Below are 19,301 nucleotides of genomic sequence, written 5' to 3'. Positions count from 1 at the left end.
TTTAAATTACGTCTTGCAGTATACATGTTGGGTTGTTTGGTTTACAACAGACCATTTCATAACAGTGCCATCTAGCAAGTTAAAATCTGATTGAAACCATCTCAACAGGCAACAGTGTGATTTAACCCTTTATAAGGCATAAGGGTGTCAGGAATTATACAAAATTGAATCCTATCACTATGAAATAAAGTTCAAAACCAGGTGGGAAATATATTCCCTCTGCCTTATAAAGGTTTAAATAGCACACTCAAAACAGTTTCCCTTGCTAGGTAGCCAGCTAGAACCCCAATCGGGCACGCAGATAAATTTTATAACACCCCTATCCCCCCTCCCCCATTAATATAAAACAACAATTTTTACGACACATTTTATTTAAAAATTGAATTAGATAATACAGTTATTGCGACTATAATTGTAAGATTAGTAAGTCTACTGGACGCTCGCCATGACGCTGTCCTCGTTCTTCTTGAGTATGACGAAGCCCTCCATGACGGGCGAGAGCGGCACGTACTCGTCGGTGGCGAGCTCGGCGCGCTCGCCGAACGACAGCAGCACGGGCGTCGTGTGCGTGTGCGAGCCCGCGATGGTCTTCGGGGTGCCCGCCTTGCCGATCACGTCTACCGCCTGCGACCAACAATGATAACGTTTGAGCATGTAAGTAGAGGGTAATCGCGATTCGTCTTCGCGCAGTCACATTATCCATAATAAAAATGTATCTCTTAACGCCACTTGCACCATCCCACTAATTTGGGGTTGACCGATTAAACCGTTAACCCAGTCAAATTGTACTGGTAACCATGGCAACTCCAGGTTTAACCAGTTAATCCCGGGTTAGTGAATGGTGCGAGTGGCGCTTAGTAATTGTTCTAGGAATACAAACATTGGAAAGACTTGTCTATTCCGCGACACGCGCACTGGCGATGGCGGAATGCAAAGAGTCAGACCAAGAAAAGTCTGCAACGGATTTGATAGCACACGCAGTGCATATGTTACATTAAACGTCGAACTACTATGAAATTATGACGTATTTATAAATAACGCACTGCGTGAGCTATCAAATCCGCTGCAGACTTTTTTTTGTCCGACTCTATCTGATGTTAAATCACACAAACATAGATATAATCCTTCAACAGAAGGTTACACTTACAAGATGAAAGAAATTTGCACATCAAGAACTTCTGAATTATTTGTTTAATTAGCGATACAGTCGTCATCATCTCTTTAACTACTGTACGAGTACAATCAGCTACGCAGCTTATTTTTTGTAAAGAGGTCATAGTAAATATATAAATTTAGAAGAGCTAATGTGGCTCCCCTTGCGGAAGCAAGCCTGTTTATCTTGTACATACCTGTCCGACGCGGACGGTGACGTTGAGAGGCTGCAGGTTCTCGTCGAGTGTGACCAGCCAGCGCGGCTGCATCGCCGTCGCCAGCACGTACAGCAGGTAATGCGACTTGCCGAGGATTACTGGAACGTAACAAGGTAGATGAATTGGACGTAGTTTAGGGTTCCAATCCACAAAAATCTGTTAGTGAAATTTGAACTTTCTGTCATACGGAAAAGTCGTTCATTTAAATGACACATTTTAGAGGATGGATACGCTAAACTACGTCCAATTGCCCGAGCAGAGGAAATGACGCGGATCTGTTAACGGCTATTGTTGGCTGCTATAGAAGTGTAATTATGAAACTAAGATAAGAGTCAGTCCAAGCTAACTTCATCATAAAGTCAAATTCACTATTCACTTCAACACTTTGTCAAAGAGTTAGCTTATTAGACGGACTCTCGGTGATTCAAAAAGTGTTTCCTATAATGTTGATACTATGATGACAATAATGACAAGTCAAAACTACAGTTTATGCATAAGCTCTTGAGTTCCGATGACTTTCGAGCTATAGAAAGTGTGCAACTAGCACAGGGGTTGCCAAGGTTCCTTGGAGGTTAATCAAAAACAAAATGGATCCTATCATACATAAATAAAATACTAAAGTAGGAACGATATACACTCGGCGTCACGGAAATCGCACACCCACGGATTTTTGTTTCAAGCCGTTATAAACCTTATGTTGTTGAAGGTAAAGTATGAGTGTGTGGGATCATTTTAAAGAGAATTTAACCCTTCATTTAAAAACAATGCAATAGTTACTAAAGAGTAAAAAAAAGGCACCTTTTTTTAATAAGAAATAAAAATCGTATATTCATGCAAAAAAATCAACAAATTAAAACACAATAAAATCAACAAATATCGGAATACAAATGCCTAAAACTAAACTTAAAACCTAGTGTTGCCTCCTCTGGCCTTAATGACTGCCTCCATGGACCTCACGAGAGACACGTAGTATTCTTGAGGAATAGCATCCCACTCTTCAATGACGGCATCTCGAAGCTGTTCCAGGGTCGCAGGTGCAGGATTACGTGACCGCACCTTCCGTTTTAGCTGATCCCAAAGGTGCTCTATGGGATTCAGGTCCGGACTCCTTGCTGGCCACTGCATGACGGTGATCCCAACCTGATCAAGGTAGTCCCGAACAATCAACGCTGTGTGGGAGCGGGCGTTATCCTGCATGAATGTGAATCCAGGACCGACAAATTCGGCGTATGGAACCACATGGTCCTCCAGGATCTCTGTGATGTACCGATGAGCAGTCATGGATCCCTGGCCTCGACCACCACCAGTGCGGGAAACACAAACGAGCTCGGTTTTGCCGGCGAGGGAAATGCCACCCCAGAACATGCAGGACCCTCCTCCGTATCCGACGGTTTCTTCAAGACAGGCCTGTGAATAACGTTCCCCTTGCCTCCTGTACACTTTTCTGCGCCTATCGTTGCAGAACAGGCACACCCTGGTCTCATCGGAGAAGAGGACAGCCTTCCATTGGTCGACCGTCCAATCCTTGTGTTCGCGAGCAAACTCACGTCTGACTCGCCGATGCTCTGCCGTCAATTTGGGACCCGTAGCCGCTCTATGGGGCATGATCTTCTTCTCCCGCAACCTTCTTCTTACTGTAGAGACACTCACCACCGTTCTCCGAACTGCTTGCAGCTGCTGCTGCAGCTGGACAGCGTTGGAGAAACGGTTCCGCAAAGACGTCGACACAATAAAGCGGTCGTCTCTTTCGGAAGTGCAGCGTTGTCCTCCGGATCCAGGCTTCCTGGTGAAGCTTCTAGTCCTCTGGAATCGATGAACTGCTCGGAGAACTCGGAAACGGCTTATGTTGAGTTGCCGAGCAACCGCAGACTGCGTCATTCCTGATTCCACCAGGGCTACTGCTTGAGCTGCTTCTGCTTCCGTGGTATCCATTTTCTTGGGGTGTTTTCTTTCTCCTGCTGTTCCGGTGTGACCTCTGTGAACTCTGGATACCGAATGACCCATATTCCACTTTTACCCCCCCCTTTTAAACCTATCCAAGGTAACGCAACTAGCGACCCTTACAACGCGTATTGTAGGTGTTCTTTCAGAACGCCGTAATTTCGTGATTATTATTATTTTTCCCAAAAATGCTTTACTCATGTTTTAATGCTTATTAATTGTGCTTTTAAATGATGTATATATTGTGAGGGTATAATACATATGATAAGAGCTATATTCGCTTAAAACAAAAATCGGTGGGTGACTGGGTGTGCGATTTCCGTGACGCCGAGTGTATTTGTTAGTTATTTCTGAATATAGTACGTGTCTAATTGACTATCTATTATCATGCATCAGCACTATACCTTTTATAGGTTTAAAATCACGTACGAATTTTAAGTGGTGTTTAATTTCACCGTAATATCATATGACGAGGTGGCCGAGTGGTTAAGGCGTTGGACTGCTAATCCAATGTGCTCTGCACGCGTGGGTTCGAATCCCATCCTCGTCGATAAATTTTGTTAAAATCAAAGGAGGATGGGCAGATTTGTATGGAAACTATGTCTACCTCTCCATTTTTATTAAAATACATTGAAATTAAATTCTTATTTGTATAATTTTCTTAACTTGCTACATCATTTTCGCAATGTACTCGTAATAGATTAGGGTTTCTGGTTTCTCGACCTTTTTAATTTCTCGAGGCACGGGAATTCTCGACCAAGATTTCTCGAGTTTCTCGAGTATCTCGAGAAATTTTGAAAGCTCCAAAAGACACCATGTTATTTGTTTTTTTTTTGCTTTTTTACAAATCAAACTCATAGGAATCGTAGGTGAGATCAATAATAAAACATATGGTACATTTTAAGTCACCATAAATTGCACTTAATAATCAAAAATACAACAACAAAAAAAAACTATAGGTGCACGCGTGCGCACCGGCGATGTGTTATGCTATAGTGTATTTCTTTAGGTATTCAACAAAATGTAAACAAACCACAATATGGTATTTTATCAGGCAGCAATATTCAAGTCAATAAATTTTGTATTAAAAAACTCGATGTGACACAACTTTTAACAGAATTTTTACTACGTAATATTAATTACTCGTACTTATTCAACGTAACAATAAAGCTGCTAAAATTGTAATATTTTGCTAATAGGAATATATCGGGATTATTTGATTTATCAATAGTAATTTAGTTTTGTAATATTTGTTATTACACTTATTACATGGTCCTATAATTCGTAATATTTTTTTTAAAGCGTTTCTCAATAAAAAAGACACTACATGAATGTCATGAATATGTAGTTCAAAAGTTTCAAAACATGAAGATCGGTTAAAGCTAGAACGACAGGGGACGGATCACGGTAGTTTTTTATTTGGATGGTAATAAATGTTTTAAGTAGGTTCCTACCCTACCTGAAAATGTAAGAAAAACATTGTTCATATTTATTTAACTACCTAAACAAATACATCATAGACACATCATGTGTTATACGCGTGTTTTATTTTACTTTTCAGTAGAGATTTATTTCTCGAGTTCTCGAGGCATTGAATATATTTTTCCCGTCTCGACTTAGGACAAATTTCTCGAGATTTCTCGCCTCGGGAATTCTCGAGCAGAAACCCTATAATAGATCCGCGATAATTTTAATGCTTTATCTGCACCGTAAGGTTTGCTGTTTTCGGCGAACACTTATTTGTTTGGCGTAGAATAGAACAAGCAGTATTTAATCTTAGAGATCGGCATTGGCGGCCGCTGGCGTCTACGATTTCACAGAAACATCACCCAGCCAGAGTCCTAGAATTACTGACACTACCCTTGCTTACCCAATGGTACTCGAGATACCATGTGTATCAGTCGTTTTGAACTTAGAATGCATCTATGCAGCAGTGCTGTAATCGCTTCAGGTGTTTATATTGTAATGTATGTTATTGATCGAAGCGTTAGCGAAGGTCTCCGTTTTGACTCGGGCAAACTGCTTTCGTATGTCTGAATGTTCTCCTCCACAGGTCGCAATTCTCAACCGATTCTCGTGAAATTTTGTGAGCAGGTTCAGTAGTTAGATATAATTATTATGTCGTTTCGTTTTTTGGAAAATGTTCAAAATGATGGACATACGCATAAAGGACTTAAGTGCCATTAGGGTTTATGGCACTTAAGACACGCCACTCACACTCGCTCGCTCGCTTAAGTCACTTAGGGCTGATTTAGACGGCGCGCTAACTCGCATGCGATTTTAGTTACATTGCGGACTGATGGTTACGTCCAATTCGACCGACCGATTAAAAACCGCAATGTAATGAAACTCGCATCGTCTAAATGAGCCCTTAAGATAGTAAGTACGCTGTGATAATGACTCAATAAAGAAATAGTACATTATTGCAGAGGCCGGGAAAGGGCAATTCGTGGATGAGCTTCGATTTTGTCGGACGACGCGAAGCGGAGTCCGACAAAGAAGACGAATCCACGAATTGCGATTCCTGCCGAGGCATATATAGTGCTTTTCTCCAAACATGCGAGGAAATAAGCTAAAATAATTATTATTTAAGCATCAAGCATCACTCAAATCAAACCTTCACATCCAAAATGTCAAAAACAATTTCCCTCTTTAATTAAGGCACACACTTATTCTGCCATTCAGTACCATGCAATATTCGTTCATTAATTATAATTGTGCAATATAGTTGGTCAAACCAACTTTTCAGTCAGTAAGAACCAGGAAAACTATACCCATCCTTTTCTTTTGGGTGCTAGTACTAGTGTAAGACAAAGATAGTATGATTCTCTCTGTCTATGTTTGAAATGAGAAAGTCCTTTGACAAACTATATAAGCTTTATGAACACGGATGAGATTTAAAAAAAATATAAATATAATCTTTGATTTTATTAAGCAGTATTCGCACGATCATACACGTGAAATGTTAGCTGATCGGGTCGTGTAGAAGCGGCTCGCGGCAATAATAATTGGCTGTTTGCGTTTTTTATTATTAAAAAGTAAAAAACACTACAGTAATAAGTTATTACAGTAGTGTTTTTTTACTTCCCGTCCGCTAGAACAGGACAGCGATAGTTTGTTGTTTTTTAATTAGAGTTTGACATTAACGAAGAACTTCCCGTACTATTTTCGCTACAGTAAGGTGATTTTTTCCGAGCATATTGGAGAAAATATTTTTTAAGTTTACTAGTAGTGGGTAGTGTTGGTATACGCACTGTTCTTGCAGTCGAGGAAGGCGGTGAGCACGACGAGCAGGCCGGCGAGCGCGGGCTGGTTGACGAGGCGGCGGTCGGCGTGCGCGGGGCACAGCGTGACGGTGCCCTTGCCGGCGTGGCACAGCCCCTGCGCCAGCCGCACCATGAGCAGGTGACAGAGCCACTAGTAGTGGGTAGTGTTGGTATACGCACTGTTCTTGCAGTCGAGGAAGGCGGTGAGCACGACGAGCAGGCCGGCGAGCGCGGGCTGGTTGACGAGGCGGCGGTCGGCGTGCGCGGGGCACAGCGTGACGGTGCCCTTGCCGGCGTGGCACAGCCCCTGCGCCAGCCGCACCATGAGCAGGTGACAGAGCCACTAGTAGTGGGTAGTGTTGGTATACGCACTGTTCTTGCAGTCGAGGAAGGCAGTGAGCACGACGAGCAGGCCGGCGAGCGCGGGCTGGTTGACGAGGCGGCGGTCGGCGTGCGCGGGGCACAGCGTGACGGTGCCCTTGCCGGCGTGGCACAGCCCCTGCGCCAGCCGCACCATGAACAGGTGCACCGGCGACTTGCCGTGGTACAGCGCCAGCGCGCGCAGCATCGTCGCCAACCTGCACCACACACCATTTTAACATTATAACCAGCCAAGAACAAGAACACAAATTCGAACACTTGCCAAGACCAGGGGTGTGAAACTCCTGACTTTGGTCAAACTCGGCTCAGCATTGCTCCGAGCAATTATTAGGGTTGGCACCACTCGACTTCCTTTTGCGTGCAGAACCACAGATAAGATAATCACTTAATTTTTGACAACCCTAAATAGCCGAAAGGGATAGTGCCATATATTAGAAAGGGACAGCATGATTCGACCCTGAACCGCTGTCAAACTTCGGTTTTGTAGGAAGTTTCCTTTCTGTATAGTCCGTAGATTCGTAACTGAGCCCGGCGGCTAATCCTATTGTCTATTGTTAAGTAAAACCGCACGTGCTACTTACCTGCAAAAAAAGGTCATACTCATTCTATTTGGCACCTGAGCGCGGGCTAGTCCAACGCTCAAAAAACCAGTGTAGGTGCGCTCTCCGATAACGCGCCTTTGTTACGCATCTCGATGACACATTTTAGACTGGTTCTGTAGTGTTCGACTCGCCGGCACTCAGTAACCGAATTACGCAGGTTTTTATGCAGGTGGTTGTGGCACGTGGCACGAGCGGTTTTACTTAACAATAGACAATAGGATTAGCTCGGGCTCAGTTACAAAACTACGGACTATACGGTAGTACTATTAATTATTCTGTGCCAAGACCAAGGAGGAGTTTTTGCCAAAGGATGTCAAATTTCGGCGGTTCCGCGGCCGGCTCCCAGACACTGCAGGGCTTCGAGCAACACCGGCTTCCGACACGTCGGAAGGGAGGGGCCCAAGCGATATCTCGCCGTACAAATCTTTCTGCCATTTTTCGCGGGGGGAAAGGTGCACACAGTCGCATTTCTCACACACTTACATACAAAATCCAATCTGTAATGACGACACAAATACATAGAAAATGACACACGTCAAAGACAAATCTTGCAAACCTCGATCTCTTTTAATGTACGGACGAGTGACTAGTGTCACAACACGCACACTAACACATTTTCGTTGAAGTATGTCATTGTATTCTGAGAGATGAGAAGTCGGATTTGTCGCTCGACCGATCCGCAATTTGTACTGAGCGAGCAAAATCGATAAATCCAACAATTACTTGAGACTAAAATATAATAATTGTATTTAAATGTAATTTAACGTATGATATGTAAAAAAAAAATTACATGTGAAATGTAACACTTTCTTTTTGTAAATTTGATGTCCCCGACCTCTTTTTATAACAAAAAACCGAGCAAACAGGCATTTTTGTGCAGCAGTGTTCACGCGCGCGTCTGGACTCGGTCTAGTGAAAAATCCAATTGCAACTAGTTTTATTACCCGCGCTAGATTATTTTCACGCGCTAATCTTGTACCTCGGCAGAGGGGAAATAGTGCGAATGCCGCCTCCCTTCCGTGTTGCTCGAAGCTGCAGGGTTATAAATACTTTTTTTTATAATATGTATGCTAGTGTTAAGTAAGGTATTTATGTATGGGCCACTAGTTGCCTGAAATAAAAAATTTCATTCATTATGTTCAATGGAAGAGAGAAACGAAACCACTTGTGAAAGGACTGAGCTTGTGGTAGAGCGAGTGGTTGCTTGAAGCTTGACGTTCAGTTTGGGATATGATACGACCCGACTGAACATATTGAAAGTGAGCGTTTCTTAGATGCTTCACAATTTTTTTTATCGTGAAACTGTAAGAACACTCACCTAGCATTGTTAGTGCCGGCGCCCACGACTCCCATAGCGAAGATGGCGTTGTAGGCGACGTCGTTGTCAGAGTCGTGCGAGTACTTGTTGAGCACGTCGATCACGGACAGCTGCGGGTTGGAGATGGAGCACAGCGCGATGGCTCGCTGTAGAGACCATGGAAGGAGTCACAGTAAGAACACTCACCTAGCATTGTTAGTGCCGGCCCCCACGAGTCCCATAGCGAAGATGGCGTTGTAGGCGACGTCGTTGTCGGAGTCGTGCGAGTACTTGTTGAGCACGTCGATCACGGACAGCTGCGGGTTGGAGATGGAGCACAGCGCGATGGCTAGTGGCACCGCGCGACGGACTGCCGGCTCGCCGTAACGACCCTAGGAGTAAACATAGAGTGAGACTTACTTCATCACTACACCTTATAAAACAAACTCCTCCGCCGCGTCTGTCTGTTTGTTCACAATAAGCTCAAAAACTACTGAAAGGCTTTTCATGCGATTTTCACCTATCAATATAGTGACTTTTGAGTAAGGTTTAGGTGTATAATTTGTTAACCCGTGCGAAGCTGGGGCGGATCGTTAGTTAGAATATAAGATAATTTTGTTTCGTCACAAGAACAGTACATAGTTTGAAAGCAATATGCCACTTTTGGCAGCTATTGGATACTCAGAATGACGAACAAGTTCTCGCCGGCAGTATAACTAGTGCCCAACCTAAGACTAGTGAAGGAATAGTGTGAGAATGCTAACAGCTGCTTAAGCTCAATGGAGCTTGGGGAGGAGACTGGGGTCGGAAACAGTTCAACTTCCTCGAGTTCAGTCTCCTCACACCGAGCTCCCTGTTTTTATGGCTAAATGATAGATGGAGTAGACAGGTGTTATAGTTACCAGCTGTCCGAAGATACGCGTGCACATCTCAGCGCCGGTCTCCTCGGCGAGGGCGATGACGGCGACGCCGAGCGTGGCGACGGCCTGCACGGCCGCGAGCTCCTTGTTGGCCTCCTTTTCCTTGTCCTTCTCTTTGCTCTTGCTGTCCTTTGACTTGCCTAAAAACATTACAAATTATTAAGTATTGAAGTTGACTATTTTTTCATTTGTTTCATTGAGCTAATATGACAGCCTATTAGTAAGTAACAGTTTCATAGGATTAATTATTAAGAAATTATTATAAATTTTATTTTATATCAAGAGAGTTCAGCAACAAAACAAGATACGTGAGTGAGTTATTAATTATTGACCTTATTGTATTAAGGATCAAGATGGCTAATGTGAAGAGCGCTGGTGGCCTAGCGGTGAGAGCGTACGACTTGCAATCCGGAAGTCGCGGGTTCAAACCCTGGCTCGTACCAATGAGTTTTTCGGAACTTATGTACGAAATATCATTTGATATTTACCCGTCGTTTTTTGGTGAAGGAAAACATCGTGAGGAAACCGGACTAATCCCAATAAGGCTTAGTTTCTTCTCTGGGTTGGAAGGTCAGATGGCAGTTGCTTTCGTAAAAACTAGTGCCTACGTCAATTCTAGGGATTCGTTGTCAAGCGGACCCCAGGCTCTCCCATGAGCCGTGGTAAAATGCCGGGACAACGCAAGGAAGAAGAAGATGGCTATGTGAAAGCAAAACACTTTAATTCTTATCTTCCTTCGTGCTACATACTTGAGTGACTTATTCTAGACCATATTGCATTGTAATATTAAGGTCCACCTATAATCAACGTCAAAAGAAACCACGTACTTTTGTTCTTGTCCTCCTTCGAGCTGCCGGCGCCCGAGGAGCTCGCGCCAGAGCTGCTGGATTCCTTGGCCTCTTTTTTGTCCGTCTTCTTGAACGCGGTATCTTCGGTGGATGACTGTTCATTCTGCGATAAAACATAGAATATGAATATCAGTTTAGATCATAACCCAGGATTTTTGTTAGTTGAAGTACATGGCGCTATACTGTGTCGTACAATAATTATGTGGAAATCAGGTTGAAAAACATTTGCCAATCTATTACTATGCTATCTACTACTTCACCTGGCATATTATTGGTTACAAATATGTATTCTTTTGTCTAGTTATTTCGTTCAACTTAAAATAGCATAGTGCATGACGAATTTATGCAGTTCGAACTTTTTTTTTAGGGAAACCTATGAAAAAACTGACGGTCTATCACATGTTAAATGATTAAAAGCCGCCGCCATTTTGAATTTGAGCATCCCTTTTTAGGGTTCCTTAGCCAAGATGGCACCCTTACAGCTAGTACCGTCTTTCCCATAAGGGCACACGAGGCCCGTGTCCAGGGCCCCCATCCTCAGGGGGCCCCGAAGGACAGACAGTAACAGTAAATTTGATTACCCCACAATAAATAGAAGATCATATCATAGTAGAAAAATGTTAGAATTCTCTTTCTTTACTTTCCCCCAAATTCTTATGTGCCCAGCATAGTTTAAGGGTCGGTTGCATCAAACTGTTCGTATCGTTAAAGAGTTCGCCAAATTTATGTATGGAAAGTTTCATAGTAAAGCGCTGGGGCGCGCCGGCTGACGTTGATCAGTCTGGGAAATGTGGTTGGTGCAACTAGCCCTAACCTAAGACGGCCCTGCTTTACAGCAAAGCAATGTTTGTATACTGACATCGGTGTCGTAGTGCTTGGAGCAGATGTGGAGCATCTGTTGCACGACGAGCACGTCGCCGGTGCCCGCGTACGCGCACATGGACAGGGTCGTCTGGCAGAGCGACTGCTGGGGCTCCGGGAGGACTTCCAACGCGGCCATTGTTGCTTCCGTGCGCTCCTTGCAGCCTGAAGCAATGTTTCTTTAACCCATGGAGCACCCTACTATCACACGTGTGATACTAAATACTACTGTGATACTGGGGCGCTCCACACACACACGGATAGATAGATAAAGTCTTTATTCAACCACAACTTAAATGCTTTGTGACACAAATAATAACACAGATACAGACCGTTCGGTAGATATACAGACTATTCTGACGATCCTAAACCCAATAAGGTTGTGTTGTTTATCACAGAGTTCCTATGGCGACCTCGAGTCTCTCTAATCAGATCAATTCAACATCATAATCATCATATTAACTTATATAACTGGACTAATATAGTGGTTGAAAAAGTTTATGCAAATTTTGAAGAGATATATATTCGACACAACCATTTGACTTTCCCTAAGCAATACTTGTAGGTATTCTTAATTAAGAGGTGGAGTTGGAAAGACTTCTTTAACTTAAAATTTTAAAGACTGTTTTGTGAATTTTAAAGAAAATTATCTCTAATAGGATTGTTAAGTAACGCAGTGCAGATATCTACTGACCTAAGAAACATAATCCGAGACCCAAATGTAAAAATCTGGCGTACGTAGAACTGTGAAGGTCTTTCGTGTCATCAATGAGGCGTTGGATGATAGCGCACGTCACCTGTGAACAAAATTTTGAATTTAGCAAAATACTTACGTCTACTCCGATAATCTCTAGCTGCCCAGAGGCATATAAAAATGTCTCCCGTTCCATTCTAATTTGAATCTTTATTTTGATAAATCAAAGTCGCATTTATATTGGCAAGTTTTGATGTCTGGGCTGCTAGAGGCTAATACAGGCGAGAATCGATCTTTTCGAGCGATGGCGCCATACCTTTGGCCTACTCTTGAGTAGGTGGCGATACTTTTTGATATCAGTGGAAATACATATAAGGATCAAAGTCAATTGGCGTTCTTATAGTGTTAAAAATTTGTGTCGAAAGATGGCAGTTAATGTACTGACTACATAATTTACTTTGACAATATTCCTCTAGTCTAAATTCTCTTTGCTATAGCTGTAAGTATGAACTCAAAACAAAAGCGGCCGTTTTAACTTTGGACGCATAGATTGACGAATCCAGCAACATAAAAACTAGTTTGATGTACTCAAAAGGTACTTACATACAAAATACAGAACGTAGCGACCCCCTTTTTAAATTTCAATAATCACGATTATTTAGCAGTGGCGCTAGTGTGCACGTTGATAGGCTCTTAAGTCTTAATATCCCATGAAATAAAATAAAATAAATATACTAACGTCTCCGTTGCAGGAGCCGACGGCGATGAGCCCGCAGGAGATGGCGGCCAGCGCGCAGATCTCGGCGGGCGCGGACGTGTCGCTCAGCACGGGCAGCAGGTGCTCCAGCACTTCCTTGCGCTGGGTGCCGGCGTATGCGATGCCCAGACCTACAAGCAAAGGAATTTTATACTAATTGTGAAAATAGTTGTCATAATTTTGACCTCTGAGCACGGCGACCTCCTTAAACCTGCATTTACTATTACAGATGCACTGTCACTGCATTTACATTACACTGTCCACTACTGTTACACTGTACCTAGCATAATTATTTTAGATTTAAGACTATTGCTGTGCCCTACCAGGGCCCATGTGAAACTTACTTTTACTATGTAACACCCAATGTAACAACCATGGATGCAATAAATAAACTGAAACTGAAACAGATCTCTCACATACGACCAGTTTGCAGGACACATAATGTGCTCTAAGGTAAGTAAATTTTTAGATGTTTCTACCCAATATTCAAATGGTCAGTCTCTACAATAATAGATCCTTAACTGAGTGACTTGGGCTGTACTATACAAAAACATTCATCACACTTTTTTTGTAACTACTTACCAGCCCTTTAGTTGCGTACTTGCGTCTCAGTAGCCCTAACCGTATCCTAACCTAACACACTCCCAATCCATGGAATGGAATGCTGCACAACATAGTCCAAGAATTGGGGCAAATGCAGGATCACCCTCGTAACATATGTTTTTCAGAGGTTACAGTTATTAAGTTAATTTTAATTTCTCACCTAACACGCTCCCGATCCTGAGGTTGGAGCTAGAATGCAGCACATAGTCCGACAGCAGAGCAAGCGCGGGATCACACTCGTTGCGGACTCCGCAGTTCACCAACCCAAGCGCCAGCAGAGCACCAGCCTTGATGTGTTCGTCGGCGGTGTAGAGGTACTTGTCGATGGGCGTGAGACCGCCGTCCACGTCCCATAAGTGGATCATACCGAGGGAGGCTGCCGCGGACAACATGCCTGAGAAAAGAGAAAAAATATATAGACAAAGAATGTTGCCAGAAATGTGAAGCGAAACAACGCATTGTTGCAACTAACTTGAGTCGCAAAATATTTCGCTGGCTCAATATTACAGCGTTCATCAGCGTTGAAATTCCACTTCATTTCACTATGACAATGTTCTAATTTCAGTTCGATAAAAATGAAACATCGAACCCTGTAATATTGGCCCAGCGAATTCACAACTTAGCCCTTCCCCGAAAACAAATTGGCATGACGCAGTGACAATAAGTATACGGGGTTTGTAGTTCATATCCAAATTGTATGAGTTCCCAACATATACTATTTTTTCCCAACTCACCATGATCCTTATTCTTATACATCCACTTGTTGCCATCCTCTGTTGTGACTAACTTATCCCGCCCAAATCCGGCGTTGACGAAGGCATTAACAAATGTAGCCGAGAGATTCTGTCTGGCAGAGTCCACTGGGTGCTCCGCAAGAAGAGAAGGGCGCAGAGCTGAACCGGCCGACTCTAGCCAAGTTTTATATACTTCTTCTGGCGTTTTGGGCTCCATAATGTCGAGCTGTAAGTAAGAGAATCATTAATTATTTGATTTTATTATTAATTATTTGACGAAATTAATAACTAAATAAAGAAGAAAAAAAGAGGTGTAAGGCTCCTAAACTAAAGAGCGCTATCTCAAAAAAAAAATGCTTTAGTTTCTTATACTTTAGTTTCTATTTCTGGGAATTCCATTATCAAAATCATTTGTTTTGAGATAGCACTATTCGGCTTAGGAGGGCAGTATGGCACGCTGTGCCGCTTTTAACCAGATTCTAAATCCGGTAGTTCAACTATTATCCTAAACAACAAAATAAAAAATATACATTTGACCTACCTCTCTGCCCAAACTCAGGAAGTGATCATTGATGTGGGCGTTAAGAAGGATTGTACGCAGATCTTCGTCCTCAATATCCAATGGAATGTACTGACGCGCCAGCATGTAGCAAAGCTGCTTCTTTATTAACCTACAAAAAATATTTCACTTAGTTGGGTTATTTCCACCAAGTCGGTTTGGTGGTAACTACTGAGAATTTTTTTTCCCAGTAGTTACCAGTGGTAAAAGGTGGGGAAAAAAAATCCCAGTAGTTACCACTGGTAACAACTTGGTGGTAACTAGTGGGAATAACGCCTTAGTTGTTGTTCTCCTATGGCATCCCAGAGGAGTGCAAAGGGCCTTCACAAGCTCGCGCCACGCCTGGCTATCTTCAGCGACTTTTCTGGCCTCGCTCCAGCTCCAACTCAGTGTACATAATAAATGCTCATTTTGCTTTTAGTGTACATAATAAAAGTCAACATAGCTGTACTCGTTTAGTTTCATTACACTTAAAAAATATGGCAGGATTAGATCCATTGTTACAGATTGCAGGTACTTATAGTAATTGGTATAATATGCTATGCTTATAGCTGCTTTGTCTCTACAATGATCTACAAACATATATAATTATGTTTGTCTCCACATGTTAGTTAATCTTAATGATCAATATCTAGGTGTATTAGTGAATTAATAAAACTTACGGATCATTGCAAGCATTGAACACCTGCTCACACTTTTCCTTATCATGTAGTTGCATGGCCACTAGGAGAGCCCGCGGGTACTCTCCAAAACGCAGGTATGTGTCCAGCACACCCTGTAGGATTTGAGTTGATTCGGGCTCAACTACATAACTTGCACAGCTGGAATATGAGCAAACAATTGATGTTATTTTCTTTATCTGTGCACATTTATAGTAGTCCATATAACATGAAATAAATGTGACATGCCACGGAAAAGGTACCTTATGGCGGCTGGCGCTTACGTAGTATAGCACCGCAATAGTATTGGAGCGGCGTTAATAATAGCGTAAGCGGCAACCGCTAAAAGGTACCTAGTAGTAAGTAGACACAAATTATGCCAATAATACAGCAAGTTAACTTTGATAATTAATAGTTAAATCACAATACAAAAGAAACAGTATCATCTAGTAGAGAAGCATTCTGACAGTGTTGCTCACCTAATGGTACTTTAATAATATTTCCGAAAATGCCAAAAAAAACACATCTTTGATCTGATCACAATTCGGCCTATTCATTTTAAATACACAGATCAGAAATTGGAAGTAAATGCTAACAGAGCATTAGGCTAAACAGCACTGGTATAGTATAATGCTCCTAAAAGTGCTACTCTTTACTAAAAACATTGGCACTTTACTATTGACCCCACAATGTACGTTTCCTGGACACATTCTCATAAAACATTGTTGCTATAACTCAAAAAAAATACATTTTACCTCTTTGTAACAAAACAGTAATGTAGAAGTTCATAGTTAAAGAAAATAAAATTTTAACAACATTATACATAACTAAAATAGGTTTCACTGTTAATAACAGCAGATTTGTTTATGCTAGTAAAATACATAATAAAGCAATTTCATATAAATATTAATAGAGTTACAGACCAAAATGTAGTTTAGAAAGATAATCAAAAGGGTTGAGAGTTGGAATAAACTTCTTCACAAGATAAAATCCCTGTAATATTAAGACAAGAGAAACATAACTAACCCGATAAGGTAGAGACAGACTCTTGGGTAATTGCTCTGGTCCATGTGCTGTGTGATCAGGTCTAGCCGATCAATCTCCATGAGCAGGTCACAGGCCTGGATCTCCGCAGAGTGCTTCATGTCAAATGACACCACATCCCTCACCAGCGGCAGAAGTGTGTCCATGTTGTCCACATTCCACTCTTCAGCAATTTCACCCTCCAATTGTCTAAAAATAGATAAATACATGAGACACTAGACTTATACAGATATGAACAGTGGATACCTTTTGTATTGTTTTCAATCTCTCGATATTCATATATGGTTCATATCCCAGTCAAGATAAGTCTAGTGAAACTAAGCGTGAATCCTTCAAAACTGTTAATACATGAGACAGTTCTGCTAGTCAGGCACTCATTTTTGTTAGTGACCTATAACTATAACACAGATTGTTTGGCCATTTACTGTACTGGTAAAAAAATTCTTTTTTAGTTTTTTATTTACCTGACATATTCATGTCCCCAATCTCCAACATTTGACATAGTACCCAGTAAACAGTACTTTAAGCATTCTCGTTTTTCAGCAGCATCCTAAAACATAAAAATGATTTAATTCCTGCCTTGCAAACCAAATGAAACATAAATGAAAACCTTAAACATTTTTGCCTTAAGGTAAAAAATCAAGCAGTGTAAGCTTAGTCTTAATATAAATAAGAGTAGCAATCACTGCACTTGGGTATATTTCCAACAAAACATAGGGTGCCCAGCATGGAACATATATAGGCTGAAATTATTAAAATCGTAATGCTTATCAGATAGGAATATTACTCACGGCAGAACCACTAACTCCCATAGCCAGCACAGAAACCACATCAGCACAGAACTTTTTAGTTTTGGCATCTTTGATCTTTTCATACACTTCTTTCAATGCAGGGTAGTGCTCTCTCAAAAACTTCAGAGGCTTAGGGACTGATGTCATGGAAGTTGTAGATGTTCTTATAAGATTGCTCAACATTTGCAAAGCAGGGAAATACAAATCTTTTTCGTTACCCTGCAAACAATAAAAAAAAGAATTAGGTTATGATTGTTTATTCGTCATTTAGTATATTTAAAACCTAGACCACGTACCATAAGCTTCTCCACAAGCATATTAAGTTCCTCCTGGAGGCGTTTGTCTTCCTCAGACTGAAAATACAAGATATATTAGATTAAATCCAACTTCACGATCACTTTTGAGAATGACGATACACTAATCGGTTTCTCACCAAATCCTCATTTTGAGCTGCAACTGGCTCTGTTTTTTCTTTCGCTGGTTCCTCAGTTTTATTTTTGACCGTCATTTTCACTACTTATCTTTTAGTAATACGTAAAATATTATTTGTTTCGCTTGGTGACTGTCTAGAATGGATGATTTGAGAAATTTTGACAAGTCACTACTCGGTAGCTCGGTAGTAAGCGACTGAGTTGCCAGTATAAATAAAAAAGGAAATATATGTCATTAATACCAACATAAGTTTCTATGTTTTTGCTACCAACATAAAGATTTATAAAGTTTCGAGTTCATTTTGTTGTAAAATAGTAAAATGTATAGAAAGGTCGTAAACCTCAAATTAGAATTTTTAATTAATTTTAACATTTAACTGTACGACCAAGGCCCAGTTTTATAAAGTTACAAGTTACAGGTTACAAGAGTACAGGCTACAGGCACCTGTAATGCACTGTGAACGGCTACAGGTGTTTTATAAATACACATAAATAATTACAGTTGTAAAGAACCACGGTCAATCTCGATTACATGTGAAATCTACAGGTGTGAAGGACATCACTATTTTAAAAAAAACGTGTGTCATAGATACTCGGTTCTCTACTAAATTATGTGTTTTTGTTTGCTGTAAAATATTAATTACTGGAAAAATGGCCAGAAATGAAGGAAAAATCGAGTGGTTGAGAGCGGCGTTCCATGCCAAGGATATACTTTTTGGGCCGTTTTCAGATTCAGATTAAGTTAGATTTAATGAAATATTTACGTAATAAGTAAATAACATGTAAATAAGTACTCTTTCACATTCTTACATTAAAATGTATCATTTCGGTAGCGGCTGAAAGATAAATACGGTGTGTATCGAAAATTATGAATAGTACACTTTACCATAATGTGAATGCACTATACTTAAATAAAGAGACGAATGCTAATAAATCAACGACAAATATCGGCAATAATCCCTTTCCATTTCCTAGTAGATAAAATAAAACGAATCGTCACTAAAATCAATATCAAACATATTGTCACTTTATTTCCTATATACTATATATTTCAGATACATTAACAAAAACTGATAAGGTCAGTGCATGGAAAAGTATGCATGCCCTGGCACAATCGTTGGCGTTGGTGCTTAACAATAAAGAGTAAAGTTTAAAATCTCTCAGAAAACGAGTCTACAAGTAACTGCTGTTGCGCTGTTACAGGACTCAAGACGTATGTAAGTTTTTGTTACAAGTGTACCAATCTACACTTGTAATTTACAATATTTTTATAAAACGCTTGTTCGATTATGAGTTTAAAACTATAAAACTCCCGTATTTTCGTCTATGGTTGAGCTACAGGCACTTGTACCTGTAACCTGTAAAATTGTAACACAGTACTTTTATAAAACCCAAATTGTAAAAAACGGAGCAAGTGTTGCCAGTAAACGCCTGTAAACTTGTAACTTGTAACTTTATAAAACTGGGCCCAAGTCTCAAGAAATATAGTCATACCGTAAAAAGTCTGCAGCGATTTTTATAGCCCACGCAGTGCAAGTGTCAT

General features: G+C 41.2%; 1 protein-coding gene and 1 non-coding gene across 2 annotated transcripts; one reads left to right on the top strand and one right to left on the bottom strand.

Annotated features, from left to right (window-relative positions):
- Positions 1–369: 369 nt before the first annotated feature.
- LOC134670125 (26S proteasome non-ATPase regulatory subunit 2) lies at positions 370–17,942 on the bottom strand. Its single transcript, XM_063527810.1, has 18 exons — positions 17,761–17,942; positions 17,624–17,680; positions 17,328–17,546; positions 17,001–17,086; positions 16,519–16,725; positions 15,496–15,654; positions 14,816–14,945; positions 14,275–14,500; positions 13,701–13,934; positions 12,920–13,068; positions 12,181–12,283; positions 11,485–11,651; positions 10,605–10,728; positions 9,760–9,917; positions 9,065–9,249; positions 6,950–7,155; positions 1,350–1,468; positions 370–624 (listed from the first exon to the last, which is right to left on the bottom strand). The coding sequence occupies exons 1-18, from the start codon at positions 17,833–17,835 to the stop codon at positions 430–432; spliced, it is 2,799 nt and encodes a 932-aa protein (XP_063383880.1). The 5' UTR covers positions 17,836–17,942; the 3' UTR covers positions 370–429.
- Positions 3,780–3,861, top strand: Trnas-gcu (transfer RNA serine (anticodon GCU)). The gene has a single exon. It is a non-coding gene; the product is annotated as a tRNA-Ser (tRNA).
- Positions 17,943–19,301: the final 1,359 nt, after the last annotated feature.

Source organism: Cydia fagiglandana, chromosome 13, assembly GCF_963556715.1.
Source record: "Cydia fagiglandana chromosome 13, ilCydFagi1.1, whole genome shotgun sequence".
Lineage (NCBI taxonomy): Eukaryota > Metazoa > Arthropoda > Insecta > Lepidoptera > Tortricidae > Cydia > Cydia fagiglandana.
The sequence above is the reverse complement of the archived record's forward strand: the minus strand, read 5'-3'. Positions and strand labels throughout refer to the sequence as shown.

What these genes read in the sequence shown, in the direction of transcription:
- LOC134670125 (XM_063527810.1), bottom strand. Translation starts at nt 17,835, where the DNA reads ATGACGGTCAAAAATAAAACTGAGGAACCAGCGAAAGAAAAAACAGAG. An exon ending in TGGGAGTTAGTGGTTCTGCC is followed by an intron (nt 17,087 to 17,327) that starts GTGAGTAATATT and finishes TTTATGTTTTAG; the next exon opens with GATGCTGCTGAAAAACGAGA. An exon ending in GTCTGTCTCTACCTTATCGG is followed by an intron (nt 15,655 to 16,518) that starts GTTAGTTATGTT and finishes CTCATATTCCAG; the next exon opens with CTGTGCAAGTTATGTAGTTG.